We start from the raw sequence: 19,506 nt of genomic DNA, 5'->3' as shown, positions 1-19,506 counted from the left end.
TTACTTTTTTTATTGGATACTTTTATGTTTTATAATAGTTTATTTGTTATTAAAAAATGTGCAGAGAATATTTCTACGTAGCAATAATTTATAAACTATTGCACGTAGTATTGATGATATCTGTGAATAATTTCTTATAATTTATATATTAAAATTTTCATTATTAATCTAAAAATGTATTCTGAATCTCATAAAATATTTTTGCAAGCTATCATGCAAGAAGGTATCTTACAAGATGAAGATAGTAAAGAATTAATCATTACATTATTTGGTAAATAATATATTTGTCAAAGTAAAATAATTATTATAAAAAATTATAATTTTATTCTATGATAATAAATATATACTACATAATTTTATATATTTCAGGTAATGAAGAAGTGAAAAATATAATTTATGAAATTAATTCAAAATTACAACCATTAAATATGATGATAAAAACTGTAACCTGTGAAATAACAGGTGATACATATTGGGCAGTTACAAGTACAATTCTCCAAGATATAAGTAGGTAAGATGAGATTTTAACAATGAGAATTATTATTTACTTATTTTTTTTTTTTACAGTTTTCAGGTACAGTTCTCTAGAGCTCAATTGGAACTATTAAGGAAAATATTTTCTGAGATAATAACATCAACTAATGGCTGTGTATCTAGTACAATATGTCTTAATTTATGTTCATCTCTAGATACAAAATTGTTAAAAATTGATGCAACAGAGTTTTTGGATTATATCGTTGATAAAAAGTGGCTCACATTAAAAGTAATCATTTAATTATTTATAAACTACACTCCAAACTATATTTACAAATAAAGTTATGCCTTTTAGAATGGTCAATATTATATTGGAGTACGCAGTATAGCTGAATTAATGCCTTACTTTAAGGAAACTTATGACAATTCTCTCCACATCTGCAATTTATGCAAGGAAGTTATCTTTTTCGTAAGATATAAAAAACATTTCTTATACAATTTTGTATATATTTGCACAAATAAATATTGCTTATTTTTACAGGGTCAAAGATGTATTCATTGTGAAGTTATGATGCATATTATTTGCTTAAAAAGATATGCAGAAGTTATGCATCCTCTACAATGTGCTACTTGTAAGAATCATATAGAAGTAGATGTTATAGGTATATATTTATTGGATTTATATTTATACAAAAATGTATAACTTTTTAATTTTTAATATTTTTTTGGGATTAATTTTACTTTAGGTGAATAAGGAAGAACAGTGATTATGAATAAATCTTAACAAAAAAAAGTAAATAAGAAAATATATTATCAAATAAATACACAAAATTAACATATATTATGAGATAAGTATGATAAAAAAAATATTTTATTATTAAAATTACAAATTACTTATTATTTTCCTATTACGTAATTTAACAAAAATACACTTACATAATTTTAATATGTACAGTGTTCTAAATAATGCAAATATTAAATCAATGGTTTTGACTCTGTTCATATTTTTCTCTAAGGTATCTAAGACCAGCTGCTATTTTTTCCTCATTTATAGTTTTATTTAATACATTATTAATACTTTGGCTAGGCTGATTATCCTTGGGATTACTATTATATTTTGAAGTTTTTACTGAAGTATCATTTCCTCTATAATATATATGTGGATATGTAATTAAAGGAACACTTGTGTTTGTGTCAAGCAACTGTTGTTCTGTCAATGAATCATTTTGTTGATCATTAATATCAGGACATATTTGTTTTGACACATTTATAGAATCACTTGAGTTATCCACTGAGGTATTTTTATTGGTAGATGATATATTAGAAAACATCAAAGAATTAGTTTGATTTGAGGCTTGATCAGATACTATAGTATTATTAGTCTGTGTAATTTTTATGAAATTTGAGTTTAAGATTTTATCATTGTAAGCAGGTGCAAATTCTAAATTTCTTTCTTTTCTACATTTATGTACCCATTCCTCTTGAGACATTTCTCGCCAAACTCTTTGATTTTCTAGGATTTCTTCTAATACTTTTATTTTTTGTTCTTTTGTTTTCTTTTTATCCATGTTACTGTCCTGATTATGCAGATCATCTCTAGATACTTTATTTTCTTGTACCGAAGAAATATTGTTTACAGTATTTATATCATTGGAAGTGTTAGTAGTATTAGTAGAATCATCTTGTAAGTTTTCTTCAGGTTCAGCAGGTAAACCTGCTCTAATTCTTTGTCTAATTCTTGCTGCTTTTAATCTATTTTGTTCCATTTTCTCTTTCAAATCTTTTAGTTCTTTTATATGCTTTTGTTTTTGTTCAGTATCCCTTCTTAAATTAGTTAAATTTTCTTGTTGTTTGGCTCTTTCTTCTTCGTCTTGTGAAAAAGCATAATATCCGACACCATGCGCACGAGCTTCATCAAATAAAATATCTTGATAATGTATATCTGCTTTTTCTGCAAGCTTTTGCGTTTGTTCCTCCCATTTTCTTCTCATAATATCTATTTCAGGTTCTTTTATCTGTGTCTCTTCGGTATTAGACACATTTTGTTGCATATGTTTCTTTGTAATTTCTTGTTTCAATAATTCATCTTTTTCACGCATTAGTGGCAGATCTTTAGCTAAACATTTTCTAGTACGGCCAAAACAATCTTCATATTCAACCCAGCTATCATCAGGATCGACAAACCTGTCATCATAATCGTCCTCTTTCAGGATTTCTTCTTCAGATTCATCGGATTTATTAGTAAAGTCAACTAGAAAATTTTCATTACTATTCTTAGACTTTTTCAACTTCGTATATAATCTAGCTTTAGCTTCTAAAACAAGCTTAGACTTTTTGTGAGCATTTATATCTTCTACATCGGTTAATTCTTTAGCAGAATTTTTATGATCATTTTTTACTTGCTTTATCTTACGTTTAAGTTTTGTAGTTTGAGTAGTTTCGATATGTGCCTTAGCTTCTTTTACTTCTGTTTGTTTTCGTAAAAGTTCTGCTTTTAAACCCACTAAAGATGAAAAATTAACATTTATTTTTTTTGCTACGTTCATCTTTTAATATCTTTTCAATTATTCTCAGTTGAAACGTGATTTCTCATATCATTATTAATATAATTTATATAGATGTCTTTATCTTCTTTTGAATTATATAAACAATAATGTGTAATAAATTCCTTGTTCAGTTTTAGGTTAAGTCTTCGTAAAGTTGGATGTCTTTTATAAAGAGACTGCTATAGTAAGTTCGCATATTTCGTCACTTGGTGGCGTTAGAGGAACAACAATTGATTATTTATATCGAGTATCATTCAGCACCATATGTCTAAAGAATTTAGCTCTCATTTGTTTACACATTTTCTGATATAAATATATAAAAAAATACTACACATATACACAGTATAATATAAAAGTAAATATTCGAAATTTTTTACTTTCAATTACTTATTTCCTTAAGCATTAACATCTCTATTTTATTTAAGACATAACTTACACAATACTATTAAAAAAAAAAAATGAACTTAGGAATTATTCCATTAATGTGATAAATAAGAATCTTGTGAATAAAACGTTAGGACTAGAAAGGATTATATGAATCAAGTCCAATAGTATTTTTCATTTAGTTTTTAAAAAATATAACTTCTTTAAGAATGTAAGGTACTGTTTTTCTTCCTTCTTTTTTGTGATAATAGTTTTCTTCCTCTCCGTACCTTTACACCTGAAATTTCATAAATTATTTATAAATTATTTATCAAATTATTGATAAATTATTTATAAATATATAGAGAAATATATATCAAATTCATTTACCATTAACATTTACTATTCACTTGTTGAGGCATTATCTTTCCCATCTGATATAGAATCTTCTATTTTATTTTTATTATTTTTATTTAAACGCAAAGCATCTAATTTTGTTAAATCTTCATTTTCAACATTTGGTAACTCATCAGTATTACTTACTGATTTCTGAACATTATTAGTTTTTGATAATACTTCAATTGATTCTGATTCCTTCTCTTCTTCTGACGAAGATAACTCAGCAGTTTCTAATTCTTTTTCCTCTAGATTTTTCACAGCGGCTGTTATTATTTCCTTTTTACCACGTCCTTTCTTGGAAGTATCTATTGTACTTGTATTATCTTTATTTAATTTTCTTTGTCTTCCCTTAACTGGCTTAGAATCATTGGTCTCTTCAACATTATTTTCTGTTGCATCTGGAACATTATCTGCTTGATTTCGCATTTTTCTAGTAACTTGTGATTTGGGTTTTTTTTCTTCATTTACAGCAGATTTTTCTACTTTAGAAATATTATTTTCTGTTGTTTTAGCTTTAGCACTAGTTTTTTTCTTTACTTCTACAACTACAGTTTCATCTTTTTTTTCTACAACTTTCTTTAATGGTTTTACCTTCGTTTTGGTTTCCTTAGATACTTTTTCAGCCACATTCTTTTTTTTTTCTTTTGTGGATACTATCTCAGTATCTGTATCTTTAGATGTTTCAGTTTTTTTGGCTCTTGTTTTTGGTTTTGCTTTGGCTGTAAGAAACATGAATTCATTTATATATATATATATTCATACGAAAAAACATTAATATTAAGGATCTTTTCTCTTATACAATAATCTAAGGAACTGGGAACATCATTTATTGAGTAAAAGCTTATTTAATATACATGATAAGTATATTAATATAAAAAAAAAATATGATAAAGTTATTGGGAAAGAAAAACTAAAGTAGAAACAAAAAAGAAAACAGAAAAAATAAAAAATAATTTGATATTACTTAATAAGTTTCTAAATTATAAAAATCCATAATATCATTTCTTTTGAATGTTATTTCATCTTGTCATTTATCCATTTAATATATTTTCTCTATATTTTTTATAAGTTCGGAGATTATTTAGTAAAAGATAAATATATATAAGATAAAAATGCTAACAGTATCAAGTAAATTAACGAGATAATAAATAAGATAAATGAAAATATAAATATAAATTAATTTAATTGGTTAAAATTGGATGCAGTATATATGTACGTGTAAGTGTTGTGTGTGAGAGAGAGAGCGAAAATAAACTCTCGTAAATATCGTACCTTCGATGTTGTCCGTTGTTCCCGCCTTTTCCGTAACTGTTTTTCCACGAGTCTTTTTCGCGGGTATTTTCTGAGATATCGAATCGTCCGTTTCAATAATTGGATCATTTGGACCGTTAGACGATGATATATCTTCTATAGCTTTTCCTTTCTTAACGATACGTTTGGATTTCGTTATTTGTTCCTGAGATGAAGTAACTTTCGTTGACTTAGCAGGCACTACCTTATTTCTCGCTCTCGATTTTTTAACAGGTTCAGATTCTGGTTCTATTATTTCTCCGGTTTCTTCCACGTTACGTGTTTTCGTAGATCTCATAGATCTCGTATCCTTTAATTGTTCAAAATTTACGGACGAAGACTTGATCACTTTTGTACGTTTTGGAGGCGATACGTCGCCGATTTCCGCAATTTTTTCCACGGGCTCAACATCGGCTTGCTTCGCATTTCTACGTGGTGCCATTTATTCTTCCTTTCTTTTTTTTTTTATTTTTTTATTTATTTATATATATATATGTATGCGCGTGTATATATATATGTATATATATAGAGAGAGAGAGATAGAAAGATAGAAGGATAAATTTTTTTTTCCTTTTTCTAGTTCGAATCGACGATCTTTTATCAAATAATTGTTGGAAATTTTGTTACCGTTTGTATATATGTATGTTTCATCAACGATCCGGTTAATAACGGCCCTCAACGTGCCGCTTTTACCGGTGTTCACAACTTACATGCGCGACCAAGTTAATAGCAGATCCTGAAATCGGTACATCAGCGCCGTCTTTTTTAAACGAAAGACTCGTACGCAATAAGAATTGATTTTCGGATTGATAATTAGAAAATGACAATCGTAAAGGTATCGTTTATAAGTATCTATAACATCACATTAATTTCCTATCTCGAAAATTATTTGTTTAGAATCTTTTGAAATATCTTTTTTCACGTCTTTTTTTACGTAACTTCATTTATTACTTAAATCGATCTTCTTAAAAATTCTATTAAAAAATATGATCTTAATTATTTTTTTAAATAACGAATGTTAATAATACAAATACATCTCGAATTGATTTCGAATATTATATTTATAGGTACGATTAGACAGATGTTTTTTCTTAATTGCGTTTAGATTTTAGATTTAAATTTTGTGAAATTGGCGCCATTTTTTGATACGTCTCTATCATTACAGACATGAGTTACTATTTTTATGATTAGAATAGAGATTGAAATAAATCATTTAATCTATCGATATTAAATAAATGTTTCATTATGATTATTCATATTGATATATGAAAAAAGTATTGCAAATCGGATAAAGCTTTATAGTAAAAGTCGAATTACGATAAAATTCATGTCAATGTATGAAAAAAAATATTGCGAATAATATAAAGCTTTATGCATAGAGGAAATAACAAGAAGGCATTAAATTTCATGTCAGAGGTCGCTCGAATTCATTGTTGATTCTTTTTCTGAATTTTCATGTATGATAATAATATCGTTTGTGTTCATATATATATATATATGTACACATATATATATATATATATGATACGTACGCACGCGCGCATACATATATTTGAGTTGTGAAAACATATATACATACAATTATTATATCAAATTAAACGGAATTATTCTCACGAAGAGATATACTTGTAAATTATTGGACCAATTCTAAGATCATTCATTTTTTGTCAGCTCAATAGGTTTGGATAGAATCGATCATGCGCAGTTAACTTTGAGAATCAACCCCCTTAGTATCGTACACTTTATTATATTCCATCTTATTACTGGTTAGTCCATGGGAAGAAAGGTGCCCCTTGTTGATCAAGGAGGCAGTGAGAAACAACGACGGAAGTGGGGATCGTGCGCCATTTTCTATTTTTGCATAGCAGTGGATTAGTGTGTTGTATGTGTACATTTTGTGTATTAAATCAAGAAAATAATAATAATCATTTGAAGCTGATTTGCCGAAGCAATGAGATGATCGTTAAAAACGCATGTACCAAATATTACGCTATTAGGTTTACCCAATTTATCGTTTGCATTATTACGATAAAGCCCGTTTTCGTTCATATATAAACACTTTTACTTCATGTCCCTTTTCGAGGAGTGAATGGTGAGGATTGTGTTTCGATAAAACAGCGATTGATCATTAAATAGAACAAAAAAGAAAAAAGAAAAAAAAAAGAAAAGAAATTTTCTTCCTTTATCATTTAAGGAAGGAACTGTGGCGTATATAAAGAGAAAATCGGTCTGTGATATTAAACAGTACTTAGAATATAACTAAGTGTAAATTCTACACAATTGCGTATACATATATATGTTGTGTGAAACATAGATAGATCGTATAAAGGACTAGAAAGATATTTAAAAAAAAAAAAAAAGAAAAAAAGAAAAAAAAAAAGAAAAAAAAAGAAAAAAAAAAGAAAAAAAAAGAAAAAAGGAAAAAACGTAGTGTATGCTATAAACTTTTCTTGTGGACGAAAGAAGAATGTCTTTGGAATCTGTGACAAGTGACAAACAGCTGCTAAATCAAAAAACAACAGGTATTTAAAAACTTTAACATTTGCAATTTAAAGACTCTAAACTGCACATAAATTACATATTTTTAATGATATATTTATTATTGCTAATAATATTTCAAATATATAAATGATTAGAGATTTTGGTATTGTTATTGATATGATGTAGATATTTCTTTCTGTCTCCAATTATTTTCTTTCCGATTTTATGTGCCTTTGCATTTCAATTTAAAGATCGTTTTATAATCATTTCCTTTATTATTAGCATTTCCTTTATATTTTGTGTCTTCTATATTTGCATGAAAAGTATATTGACATATATGATCATTTCTAATGAATTAGATCAATGTCTACAAAAATCTTCATAAAAATTAACTTAGTTACCGGATAAATAGATTCAGAACTATATTCTTTAAATTATAAAAATAAACAAGATCAAACAAAATGATATTCTCTCTTTTTCTTTTTCTCATAAATGTTTTCACTCAAATATGAAAGGAAAGTAAATGATATAAAAATATTATTTGCTTTTCTATAACAATAATCCTTTGACATTGAAAAGAACAAATGAATAAAATTTTTTATGTAATCATTTCAGTAATAAAATAAAGAAATGATTATATTATGAGTAAATTTCAGTATATGTAGGAAACAATAGAAAATAGCCAAATAATCTAATTTTTTTTCTTTTATAATAAGAAATTAATATTTTTTAAATTTTTAATCGAGTAATTTTTACAATCTTATTTATAATTCTTAATTTTTTTAATTGAACAATGATAATAATTAATATGTAATCATATATTATGTAGGAATTTTTTTTTTTTAAATTCATTGAAGAGCTTACATAATTTTCAATGTCTCATAATATACAAAAGTCCTTGCTCAAAATATATTCTTTTTATTTTAATAAAAAATAATAAAATAACATGCGACATTCATAATGTTATAAAACTTTTTATTAAAACTATGACGATTCAAAGTCTAAGCATTTAAAAATTTATAAAACAAAAAATATTTTTTAGATCTGATTAATGTGACGATAATATGAATATTTAAAAGTAAAAGTATGTATAATGCATAATACATGTATTATATACGAACGAAATTTAAGATTGAATTTATATTACTCAATAGAATTTGAACATATATAGTATTGCTTTGTTTGTGTAGATATATTTTATTTATTTTTATACATATCGATTGTATATATAACTATTGTAAAGAAAATGTCGTATGTAAAAATCAGTTAAAAGTATTTAAATCAAATAAACCGTAGTCAGTCGTACACTAGATTAATAATAACATCGTACGAATATATGATTGGATGAGAATTCGAAAGTCAAAAGCTTTGTCTAAAAACTTCCGCCGATCGGCCAGTTTGTATCGTATCATCCGAAGTAACGCATCTTCTATCGTGGTTAAATTTAAAATTCTTCTCTATTATCGTACTAGAAATCTGTTTATCTTATTTCTTTTTTTTTTTTTTTTTTTTTATATTTTTTATCATTCATATATATTCAGAAACGTCGTAAGTACGTGCGAAAGCCGCGTAATATCGACTATTGAAGCTACGTTTATTTCTAAAAATTCAATTTTAACAGTGAATATTCAAGATACATTTCTATACTCTCGTCTTAGTCCTTTTTGTCCTTTATTAGTAAATATTTTGCTTACATATCGGAACGGTTATAGGAAAAACTGAAGAAGTTACGGGAACGGTACAATCGCAGTTTGTAGCGAACTCTATGATTTAAAGTATATTAGAATTATAGAATAATTATATAGGACTAGTTTGTACAAGTGTAATTAAGTTTTAAGTTATATCAAATAAAAGATGAGGCTAGAAGATGCTCATACTTTAGTCGGTTCTAACTGGTACCGACGAACTCGCAAACGTCCGCTGGTCGGACCTACAGGATCTCCATTCTTAGATGCGACTTTGGTAGTACAAACCAGAGCTTGTCGATGGTTTCGTAAAAATAAATCAGTAAATCCGTTAAAACGAGTAACTTTTCGTAAGTATACTTAAAATACATTTATATTGTATTTTATTTATTTATTTCTGCATAAATTCTATATGTATATGTATTTAAAAAGAACACTCTTCTTCTATAATTTATCCTTTTGTATAACATCTTTTTATTTTTTTCTATAATAATAATAATAATAACGTAATATTTAATATAAAAGTTTAAAATAGACATTAGAAAAAAAAAGAGATATTGTACATTTAGATCTTGACATGTAAAATGTGGATAATTATATGTATATATATATATATAATTCGTAATTAATAATTCTCTTTTGATATATTGTTTTATAGGAGATGATGCAATTATATCGATGTCTGTGGCCGGAGAGGTAACTGATACTTCCATTATGGAAATTGGACGTTCAAGACCTCAATTTCAATATTCTCGGGTACATATCAACCATTTATGAAGATCTTAGATATTTTTTTAGTCTATAATAAATTTAAATATATATTTTTATTAGATATATTATTCAATGAAAAGATACATATTATATATTATAAACATTGTTATGTTTTTAGGAAAAATTGATGGTGATAAAGGGTTTACCTTTATCTAAACGCAGACCTGATTTCCTGGATACCTCTTATAATAAGTACGCTTAAAATAATATATATACATATATTATTAGTATTATTTAAAGTGGTCATATGTTATATACATTTATTTTTTAAATTTCTTTTTCACATAGGGCTAATGATTTATTTACAAATTTTTTTTATGTTTTTATTGTTTATGAATATATTTTAATTTTTTTGATAAAGTACACGTGGTGTATGGGACCCTGAACGTTGGCATTCAAATAGAAAATGTAGTGACACACCGCCTAAAGATGAAAAAGGTATACGTTCTGAACCAATTACTGAAAATCATAACAAGCGTCGCAATGGTGATCCTCGAGAACGAATACGGAAAGAACAGGATGGTATTGTTTTAAGTCCCCAAAGACGAAGTTTTAATTCTGGATGTTTTGTTAATGTGAACCAACCTCCAAATAGACGCTCTGAAAGTCCAATTGGTAAAACAGAGGTAAAATGTGTGCGTGTGTGTGTGTATTTCATTATCATTTATAGGAATTATATAATTAAGAATATATCAAAAATTTTTAAATCTTATAGGTCAGTCATCGGGAAACAGTTCGACGAATTGGTAGTGGTAGAATTTTGACACGTGACATATGGGACTTCAGATCTGAAAATGAAAAACTTGAACCAGAACGTACAGATTTCTCATTTAGATCAGGTACAAGTGCAGGTAGTACATTACGTGATCGTGACAATAGAGAAAGTAGGGAAACAAAAGATCGTGAAAATATACGAGAGAGAGAACGCGAACGGGATAATCTACGTGACCGGGACGAAAGAAATGAACGATTCGAACGTCGATCATTTGGTCGTGACTTTGGAGATCGTGAAAGAGATCGCGATCGAGATAGGGGAGTGGAAAGAGCTGAGCGTAATCATCAAAATGATCGTGATAAGGAACGTGGACGCGAAAGAAGATTTAGTAATGATCGTAGAAAAAGCTGTGGTGATAATCGTGATGCAAATGAACCTGAATGGTTCAGCTCAGGACCTACATCTCAGCATGATACTATTGAATTAAGAGGTTTTGAGGATATTCCAGAAGAAAAAGTAGTTAGTAATAGTGCCAACGTTAAAACTAAGAAGTTAACAACTGCTCAAAAGAAACGTGGAAAAAGGAATTCGTTAGAGAAAGATGAAAAACAGAATGAGAATACAATTGGTCCTAAAGGACGTAGTACCCCAACAACGCTAGATCAATCAATTAATGTTGTACCTGCACCACATTCTCCTATATCAGAACAAAATGAACCACCATCTGATTCTCAAAAGGAATGTCAAGATACTAGTGATAGCATTATGACAGAATCAAGTTCCGAGATAACTGAGAATTGCAACGTTCGTAAAAATGAAGAAAATAGTCATCCTGATTTCAATCTAGACGATTTCTTAAAATCTGATACTTTTCCTGGTGTTCCTGGTTTATTAACAGTAAGTACAATTATATAAATTATGAAATAAATAAATAGTTTTTTTTCAATCATTTTTAATACAAATATATCTTTTTTTATAGAATGGAGTTGGTTCAAATGGTGGATCATGTTCCCGATTTAGTCAGTGGTTTAAGAGAGAAAGTCCTATTCAGCAACAAACAGAGAGTCGTAGAGCTTCTATACAGGATGAATTGTTAAATAATTTACTCAATGATATTACTGAACCAAATATTCAAATCCCATCAGTTACTGAGTCAAATACATATTTTGCTCCTATATCACCTGCTAATCCAACAACAAATAATACTACATCTACCACTGGTGTGAAACTTCTTGAAATGTTGCAACGTGGTAATAAGCAACAACATAGTCAAAATGGTCAAGTGGATCTAACAACACCAGTTATACCATTAATGAAAAGTTCTTCTATCAAAGATATGGGTAAGATTGTTTTAAATTATATTATTTGCTTCAAGTTAATTTTTGATATTATAACATAATATATTTGTTTCAATGTGCTTGTGATGTAATGCATTATCTATAGAAGTAGGTGGAAAAGTTGTGCATAGCTTGGAAGAATTAGAAGCACGAATGCGTGGAGGTGTTCCTCCACCTTCATCTACAACTGAACTGTCCCGTGTAAATAAGACTGAAGAGGATCTTTCTGCCTTTAAAAAATTGGTAAAATTATGAAACTGTTTATGTAATAGATCTGTTTATTATATATCTTCATATTTTTACAATTTAGCTTGCTCAAGTAACTGGTGGACAGGCTGTACCGGCAGCAAATGGACCTATGCCTCAAAAACCACAATCTGTAACGTTAATGCAGGTATTATTTCTTTTTTTATATTTTAGGTCTCAAAACTTTTTATTAACTCTCTACATAAGTAAATTAATTTTTTTACAGTTGCTTAATTCACAATTGAAAACACCACAACAACCAGTTGTTCCACAACAATCAGTTACAGATCAAATTCATGCTTCAACATTCAATCATGTTGGTCCCATTGCTCCTACTCAACATCCACACCAAGTTCAAATGCAACATGAAAACTTAATGAAAGTATTGCATATACAACAGGTTTGTCTTTATTTTATTTGTTATTGATCGATTTCTAATCATAAAAATATCAAAGATTTTTATAATCTATAATTTGTGATATATTAGCAACAGCAAAAACATCGACAACAACATTCTGACATGCTCTCCATGATAATGAGTGGTCAACGATTGATGGGTGTTAGTCCTGTACCAACAGAAATGCAAATGATGATGAATAATGTTGCTACATCTGGGCAAGAATTATTGCAAAGACCAGAAGCGCAGGCTATAATTCAAGGTTTGCAGCAAGGAGAGATAACAAAACAGCATCTGATCCAACAATTACAGGTTTGCGAAAAATAAATCTAATTTTTTAATTAGATTATTTTTAATATTTATTGATATTAATATTCAATTTTTTGCATAAATCTTAAATTGAATAGAATCCTGCCATGCAGCATCGACACCGAGAAGTTCTCGTTAATATTCTTAAAATGTATGGTGGAACTACATCACGTGCGATAAGCCCACATCCAAATGCACCTACTCCACAAGATCACATTTTGCATCAAATGTTATATCAACAGCAGCAGCAACAGCAACAACAACAACAGCAGCAACAACAACAACAACAACAACAACAACAACAACGGATCCCTTCTCCCATGAATAATGGTAAGTTTTGTGTATGTTCATTTGTTCTCTTCTTTTTTTTCGCATGATTTTCTATCTATTTTTATTCCAATTTCAAAAGTAAAAGACAACAAATATCAGAGATACAAACTGAATAATTGAAAAATATTTATAAACATATACTAATATATAATATCTTATATATCTTATAAATTATTTGTATACGATCGGAATGCAGCTTATTGTCCACCCCCAATAATTTCATCAAATGTAGCAACTAGTCCCAACACATTAACAGCAAAACATTCAGGTAAAAAAAAAAAAGATAAAATAAATCAAATTTATTTTCACTTATTAAATTTTACCGCATTATTAATTTTGAAGAAACAGGACAAAATTCTATTAAATATGTTTGTAATTTGTACAATAGTTTTTTATATTAATTAAAAAAAAAAAAAAAAGAGCAAGTAAAAAATTTATTAAAACAATGGCAAATTTTTAAAAAGAATTTTTATAAAAGATAATTTATGTGATTTTAATAGTGATGCCACATAGAGTACCTTCTCCACGGGAACTGGTTATGCATACTCAATCCATAATGCAAAATGCTTTAATTAAGAAGAAATTAGAAGAACAACGTGAAAACTTTCGTAAACGACAGGATCAGCAACAACAGCAACAACAGATTCAGCAAAGACCGTCCACTCCTGTTAATTCTCCAGCAAAGCAAACAATGAGTCCAACGCCACTTGCTTTTACGCCAACCTCAGTATTACGCAAAATGACTGCTGATAAGGAGCCAGAGGGTGCGAATCATTTAAATCATCAAGTAGAACCAATTTTCTCTATTTCTTCTCTTTATCATAATAATCAGGGTAGCTTTCATAAGCTTCAAAATCGATGCATCTCTACTTTACAGCTATGCCAATTTTCTGATAGTATAAACAAACCTATAACTTGTGTTTTTAAATGGCAAGAAAATCATTCTAATAATGCTTCATCTATTGCATATACCATGGGAATGAATAATAGGAGTAATCTTGGTACAGAAGAATCAGCATTGAAAACTAAATATCTTTATTCTGTAGTTCACAACCAGGATTCAAACGATAATTCAAATTTAAATATGTTAAAAGATGGTAAACTAATCGTTGATAGCATAAAGTCTTCGGATAAAAATACAAGATTAAAAGAAATCAATGCAATGCTAGATCAAAATAGTAAAGTAATGGAAGCAATCACTTTAAAAGATAAAGAATGTATAAAACTGTCTATTAGGGATTCATCAATTTCTAAGATTTTCGTTTAAACTCTAACTTTTGCCAAACCATACATACATTCCATCATATTTTGTTTTAAAAAAAAACTTAAAGTATATATTGTTTGAACTAATGTAATACCATATCTTTCTTTAATGTTTTTGTAAAAAAAAAGTACACTTTTCTTTTTATTTTTTTCTTGATACACAAAGTATGTAATTTTATATGTTTATTTAGAAGATATATTCTTTTGAGTTTTGTAAAACGTGATATGAAAACTATCACAAGTATAACTTGGTGTCTTTATCACACAGATCATAAAAATTTATCTTTCTTCTAAAAGTATGTGGAAATAGTTCTTATAATAAAAGGCTTTATAAATATACCTCACGCTTTAAGTTTTCCTCTACACTTATTCATTTTTCCTTTACAAACATTCTGAAGTAATTTGTCCTACATATACACACTTTTAAACAGAAACTATAATATAATACATTTCTTTATATTTATTCAGAAAAAACAATGCCACAAATAATATTTTATATATTTGTATATATTGAAAGTACTTCGTTCATGAAAATAGATATTTTGAATGGGATCATTGTGTTTATTACTATATTTATGTAAAAGAATCTATATGTGTGAATAGTATATAAACAGATCCAAATTGCATGTTATATATACAGTATTGTAAATTTGCATGAAATCTGCAAAATGGATATTCGTTTTTATTTATATAAGAAAAAATTATTATCATATGTATCTACATATATTTTTTTAATTAGACGTAGTAATAAACTTTTTGTAACTTTTGGTAGTTCAAATTTATATACTTTAATATGTAAATTGTTCTATATAAATTTTATTATATATCAATTTATGAAATTATACATTTATTTGTTTAATATAGGCAACAGCAATGATCTAGCAAAACTGGCTAACCAAAATCAAGTGCAACAAATGCAGTCTGCAGTCCAGTTACTCACACAAGGAGTTCTTTCACGACATAATACATTGCGACCACAATCTATTCAGTCTACATGGTCTAATCCAAATATTAAACAGTATCCTGGTATGTCTTTTTATTGTTTAATAAATTATTGATATATTTGTATAGTTTCTAAAATAAATTGTTTAATAATTATTTAGTTAAGGATAATATAATATACTTTCAATTTCAGGACGACCAATAGTAAAAGGTGGTGGTGGTAGCAGTGTCAATCAGTATCAGTACAGTGGTGGCAATTTAGACTTTCAACAGCAGCAGCATAGAACTGTGACGAATGTATATGGCAATCCTGCACGTTCCAAGCATGCTATGACTCCTACAGTATCATCACATCCTAATGTTCCTCAATATAATGTTACTCAAAATACTATAATAAACCAACGATCAAACCATATGAATCCCCAAATGAAGCAGGTTCAACAAGTTCAATCACATATGACTAATGTGCATCAACAACAACAGCAGCAATCACAACAAACGCGATCTGCAAACCCACAAGTGCAACTTATGTTGAATCAAAACTACAACTCCAATCGTTCAGGTATGCAGTTTTGTAAATATATTTTACACATATAAAAGAGGATATTTTATGCAAATATATTAGTGTACATTCTGTTATCGAATTGAACACTAGTTAAAACTAAAAAAATTTATGTACGTTAAATGGTTTTTTTTCCATTATTATATATGACTATTATATTTTTTCATATCAGTATTCTTATGATCACATATTAAGTTCCAGATTGATGCTCAAATTGGAATAATTAGAACTCCCATTATACCTGTATTTCCTTCTTAATCCATTGGTTTAATCAGCAATTCCATTGGATTTTAATTAAGTAACGAAATATTAGCAATTATATTAGCTTAATATCTTTTTTTATTACAACATAAGAAATATAACATAAGCACAATTATAAGTACATGATACACAAAATATCTTTTTTTATTTTTTATATTATTTTTTATATCTCTTTTCTACGTATAAGTTAATATATAATATATATTTGTATAATGTATATTTTATATTATTTTCTATACCAATGTTCTATGTATAAGGAAATGTAGTATGTGTATCATTAATAAAATGTGTTTTTAGATGGGCGAATGATGCGATCACAGCAATTAAATATCAACGTTGGCCGTCAAAATTCACCAGGTCTTGGATTTATGGGTAGTAATGGTGGAGACTTATCACCAACATCAAATCAGTTAGCACGATGGTTTACTCCTGAACTTCTTGCACAAGCTCGGGCTGGTAAGCTACCAGAGCTTGGTCAAACAAATGTTTTGTCATTGGAAGAATTGGAAAGACTTCAACATGCTTCAACGAAGGTGCATAATTGATTTAACACATTACATTTCATTGAAATTTTTTTTTCAAGTAGTATATTCCTGCTTTCAAATCTTCCAAATTGGATTTGCTTTCATATTAAAGGCATGAATATAAAACATTATTCATATTACAAAAACGCGCGAGTGATTCATATGAAATGGTGCTGGAATTGTGAAATTTCTTGTTACGCAATCTCACATGAAAAGAAGATTTAAAAACAAGCAGATACACAATTGATTATATATTTTAATCTTCAAGCAGCAAATAGAGTGCAGTATTTCTCCTTCTTTTTATAAATATACAAAGTATCTCATAGGTTAAATCCTTCAAAATTTCAAATTGTATGTTAAGTAGGAATTACAAATGTACAGAATAGAAAGTATCATGTAAGATTTATATAGCTATCATGTAAAAGCCATTTATGACACATTTATGTGAACAGCTTTTCTGTAAGAATGATGTATTGCTTATAAGACTGAAACACTAAACACAAAAATTCTTACTGATATAACAGTCATAAAAATCCAGATCTTATTTTAAAATAAGCAAATATTAAATGGCAGCATAATAATGTTTATTTGCCTAAATGTGCATGCAAGAGATTTATTATAATTAGGTTCCTACAATCTAATTATAATGTGAATGCCAACGATTTATTACACATTCATATATATGTAAATTCTGATTATTTATTATTATAAGTAAATATCCTATGATGTGGTACAAAATAATAAATAGTAACACATGATGAATGTTTATTGTTACCACAAAAACTCGATACTTGTATTAGAGATTTCACTATGTTTCTTGCTATATACATATTTTTCTATTTTATGCAATGCCACGATATATAATATACGTATAATATATATATGATATATGATATGCTTATATATATATATATAAAAATGTATCATGACAATGCATAACATGAAAAATTTGCAACATTTTTTAGGCAAATAAGATATATGCTGGTTCATCAAATGAGTTATAAATCACAGTGCTATGCTCTAATACAAATACCTATGTAAATTTAGGCACTGCACATGTCCTATCCCTATAGTTACAGATTTATTAATTCGAAAAAGTATATGGATGGAAGAGACAGGATTTTGTGCTTTTTAAGTTACATGCATATATTATAAAAATAGATATATATAATATATACTTTATAGAGTTATGTGTGTACAGTATCATTCTCACAGATGGAAGTATAAAATAATAATTTGAAAAAGATTTTCAACAAATTCGTGACAAAATGTTTCAAAGTTTTCATGTACTTACAAAAAAGCATGTAGTGAAAACATTTCACCAGGCATAGAGAAACGGGTTTAACGAGATATCTTTGTACATTAAAAATATGTATATCATCGCTGCTGCTGCAAATTATAAGTTTGATTTATAATTATTTTATCATTATCTGGTTAAACATTTTTTAATAATTAAATTTCAATTGATATGAAAAAAGATGGCCACATTTAGAGACTTGATTCCTTTCTCACTTTCTTCATATGTTGTATTTTTTCTCTTAGTTTATATTTGTTTAAAATATCACATTATATAAGCTGTATTCATTGGCTGTATTTTCAATGAAATATTGAAAGATTATATTTCTATTTATACCTATTATATCATTTATACCAATTATATATCACAAGATGTATTAAAAATATTAAGCGCGTCCTATCGATATTATTAGGAAAACTGTATTATAAACAGCATTAGCTACTGAGGAAAGTGAAACAGTCTAATAAAATTCTTTATTTACGAAAAGATATAAAGCATCATTTAAAGATTAACATTATTAGAATTAAATAAAAAAAATGCCTTCAGATATATTTATATATACATATATATATATATATATATATATATATATATATATATATATATATATATATAAAATTATACTTTATATTTATGAAATATTATATTTCCAATTACTTTAACAAATTATATAGACAGAGAAATCTCGTTTCTTCTACTTTCTTCTAATCAATGGAAGTTCTAACAAATGGAAGTTTCTCTATAATATGAAAGCCAAAGGTGTGATGTCTATATATATATATATTTATATATATACATACATATACATTTATATATTAATAGACTGATTTCTCTGTATTCTCTTTGATCCTTTAAAATTTTTAAATGCGTCCATAATTATCAAAAGTAAAGAAACTGCAGGAATTTATTATTACTATTAAAATTTACTTAAGTATATGATTTATAATGAAATCAACGTATGTAGAAGTGTATGTGTTTGTACAACAGTTGTGTATTCCATCTTTGTCTTCAACGAGGCTAATATTATAGCCCAACTATTTACTGAACGAGAGTAATTAGAAGAGAGACCAGTGCTTTTTGGAAAGATTTTCACATTTATATTTAACCTCTAATAAAAGAGTTTGTTTTTTACGGTGAGATAACGAATGTCTTATACCGGATACATACGTACATACATTAATTATTTATGTACATGATAATAAAGGTAGCTATATAGTCATAGTACAATAAAAAATTTATTACAAAATTGTAAGAAAAATTTAAACCTTTAAGATTTTTGAAACTTAATGACAAGCACTGCGTGTCTCCATTTAA

General features: G+C 27.5%; 4 protein-coding genes across 9 annotated transcripts; 2 read left to right on the top strand and 2 right to left on the bottom strand.

Moving 5' to 3' along the window:
• LOC124423316 (non-structural maintenance of chromosomes element 1 homolog) lies at positions 1–1,313 on the top strand. The gene is made up of 6 exons (XM_046960904.1): positions 1–271; positions 370–511; positions 568–763; positions 830–943; positions 1,016–1,136; positions 1,221–1,313. The coding sequence occupies exons 1-6, from the start codon at positions 175–177 to the stop codon at positions 1,226–1,228; spliced, it is 678 nt and encodes a 225-aa protein (XP_046816860.1). The 5' UTR covers positions 1–174; the 3' UTR covers positions 1,229–1,313.
• LOC124423314 (coiled-coil domain-containing protein 174) lies at positions 1,310–3,072 on the bottom strand. The gene has a single exon (XM_046960902.1). The coding sequence runs from the start codon at positions 3,018–3,020 to the stop codon at positions 1,455–1,457; it is 1,566 nt and encodes a 521-aa protein (XP_046816858.1). The 5' UTR covers positions 3,021–3,072; the 3' UTR covers positions 1,310–1,454.
• A 343-nt stretch (positions 3,073–3,415) lies between these two features.
• LOC124423315 (translation initiation factor IF-2-like) lies at positions 3,416–5,834 on the bottom strand. Its single transcript, XM_046960903.1, has 3 exons — positions 5,055–5,834; positions 3,774–4,501; positions 3,416–3,681 (listed from the first exon to the last, which is right to left on the bottom strand). Exons 1-2 carry the CDS (start codon positions 5,512–5,514, stop codon positions 3,786–3,788), a joined length of 1,176 nt encoding a protein of 391 aa, XP_046816859.1. The 5' UTR covers positions 5,515–5,834; the 3' UTR covers positions 3,416–3,681; positions 3,774–3,785.
• Positions 5,835–6,705: 871 nt separating this feature from the next.
• Positions 6,706–18,678, top strand: LOC124423818 (eukaryotic translation initiation factor 4E transporter-like). Of its 6 annotated transcripts, none has more exons than XM_046962047.1 (16): positions 6,706–7,594; positions 9,897–9,994; positions 10,128–10,201; positions 10,371–10,644; positions 10,725–11,621; positions 11,704–12,064; positions 12,168–12,304; positions 12,372–12,455; positions 12,534–12,707; positions 12,795–13,016; positions 13,112–13,343; positions 13,540–13,611; positions 13,844–14,107; positions 15,471–15,632; positions 15,742–16,110; positions 16,669–18,678. In XM_046962047.1, exons 1-16 carry the CDS (start codon positions 7,540–7,542, stop codon positions 16,914–16,916), a joined length of 3,723 nt encoding a protein of 1,240 aa, XP_046818003.1. In that variant the 5' UTR covers positions 6,706–7,539; the 3' UTR covers positions 16,917–18,678. The 6 variants fall into 6 exon arrangements, with proteins under 6 accessions (XP_046818003.1, XP_046818004.1, XP_046817999.1 ...); XM_046962048.1 differs by having other exon boundaries at positions 6,707–7,594; positions 10,371–10,635; XM_046962043.1 differs by lacking the exon at positions 6,706–7,594 and adding an exon at positions 8,795–9,588 and having other exon boundaries at positions 12,171–12,304.
• Positions 18,679–19,506: the final 828 nt, after the last annotated feature.

This window comes from Vespa crabro, chromosome 4, assembly GCF_910589235.1.
Source record: "Vespa crabro chromosome 4, iyVesCrab1.2, whole genome shotgun sequence".
NCBI classification, from domain to species: Eukaryota; Metazoa; Arthropoda; class Insecta; order Hymenoptera; family Vespidae; genus Vespa; species Vespa crabro.
This window is presented reverse-complemented; position numbering and strand designations above follow the sequence as displayed.

What these genes read in the sequence shown, in the direction of transcription:
- LOC124423316 (XM_046960904.1), top strand. Translation starts at nt 175, where the DNA reads ATGTATTCTGAATCTCATAAAATATTTTTGCAAGCTATCATGCAAGAA. An exon ending in ATTCTCCAAGATATAAGTAG is followed by an intron (nt 512 to 567) that starts GTAAGATGAGAT and finishes TTTTTTTTACAG; the next exon opens with TTTTCAGGTACAGTTCTCTA. An exon ending in AAAAGTGGCTCACATTAAAA is followed by an intron (nt 764 to 829) that starts GTAATCATTTAA and finishes TATGCCTTTTAG; the next exon opens with AATGGTCAATATTATATTGG.
- LOC124423314 (XM_046960902.1), bottom strand. Translation starts at nt 3,020, where the DNA reads ATGAACGTAGCAAAAAAAATAAATGTTAATTTTTCATCTTTAGTGGGT.
- LOC124423315 (XM_046960903.1), bottom strand. Translation starts at nt 5,514, where the DNA reads ATGGCACCACGTAGAAATGCGAAGCAAGCCGATGTTGAGCCCGTGGAA. An exon ending in AACAACGGACAACATCGAAG is followed by an intron (nt 4,502 to 5,054) that starts GTACGATATTTA and finishes TGTTTCTTACAG; the next exon opens with CCAAAGCAAAACCAAAAACA.
- LOC124423818 (XM_046962042.1), top strand. Translation starts at nt 9,408, where the DNA reads ATGAGGCTAGAAGATGCTCATACTTTAGTCGGTTCTAACTGGTACCGA. An exon ending in GTGTTCCTGGTTTATTAACA is followed by an intron (nt 11,622 to 11,703) that starts GTAAGTACAATT and finishes CTTTTTTTATAG; the next exon opens with AATGGAGTTGGTTCAAATGG. An exon ending in TGCTGATAAGGAGCCAGAGG is followed by an intron (nt 14,108 to 15,470) that starts GTGCGAATCATT and finishes TGTTTAATATAG; the next exon opens with GCAACAGCAATGATCTAGCA.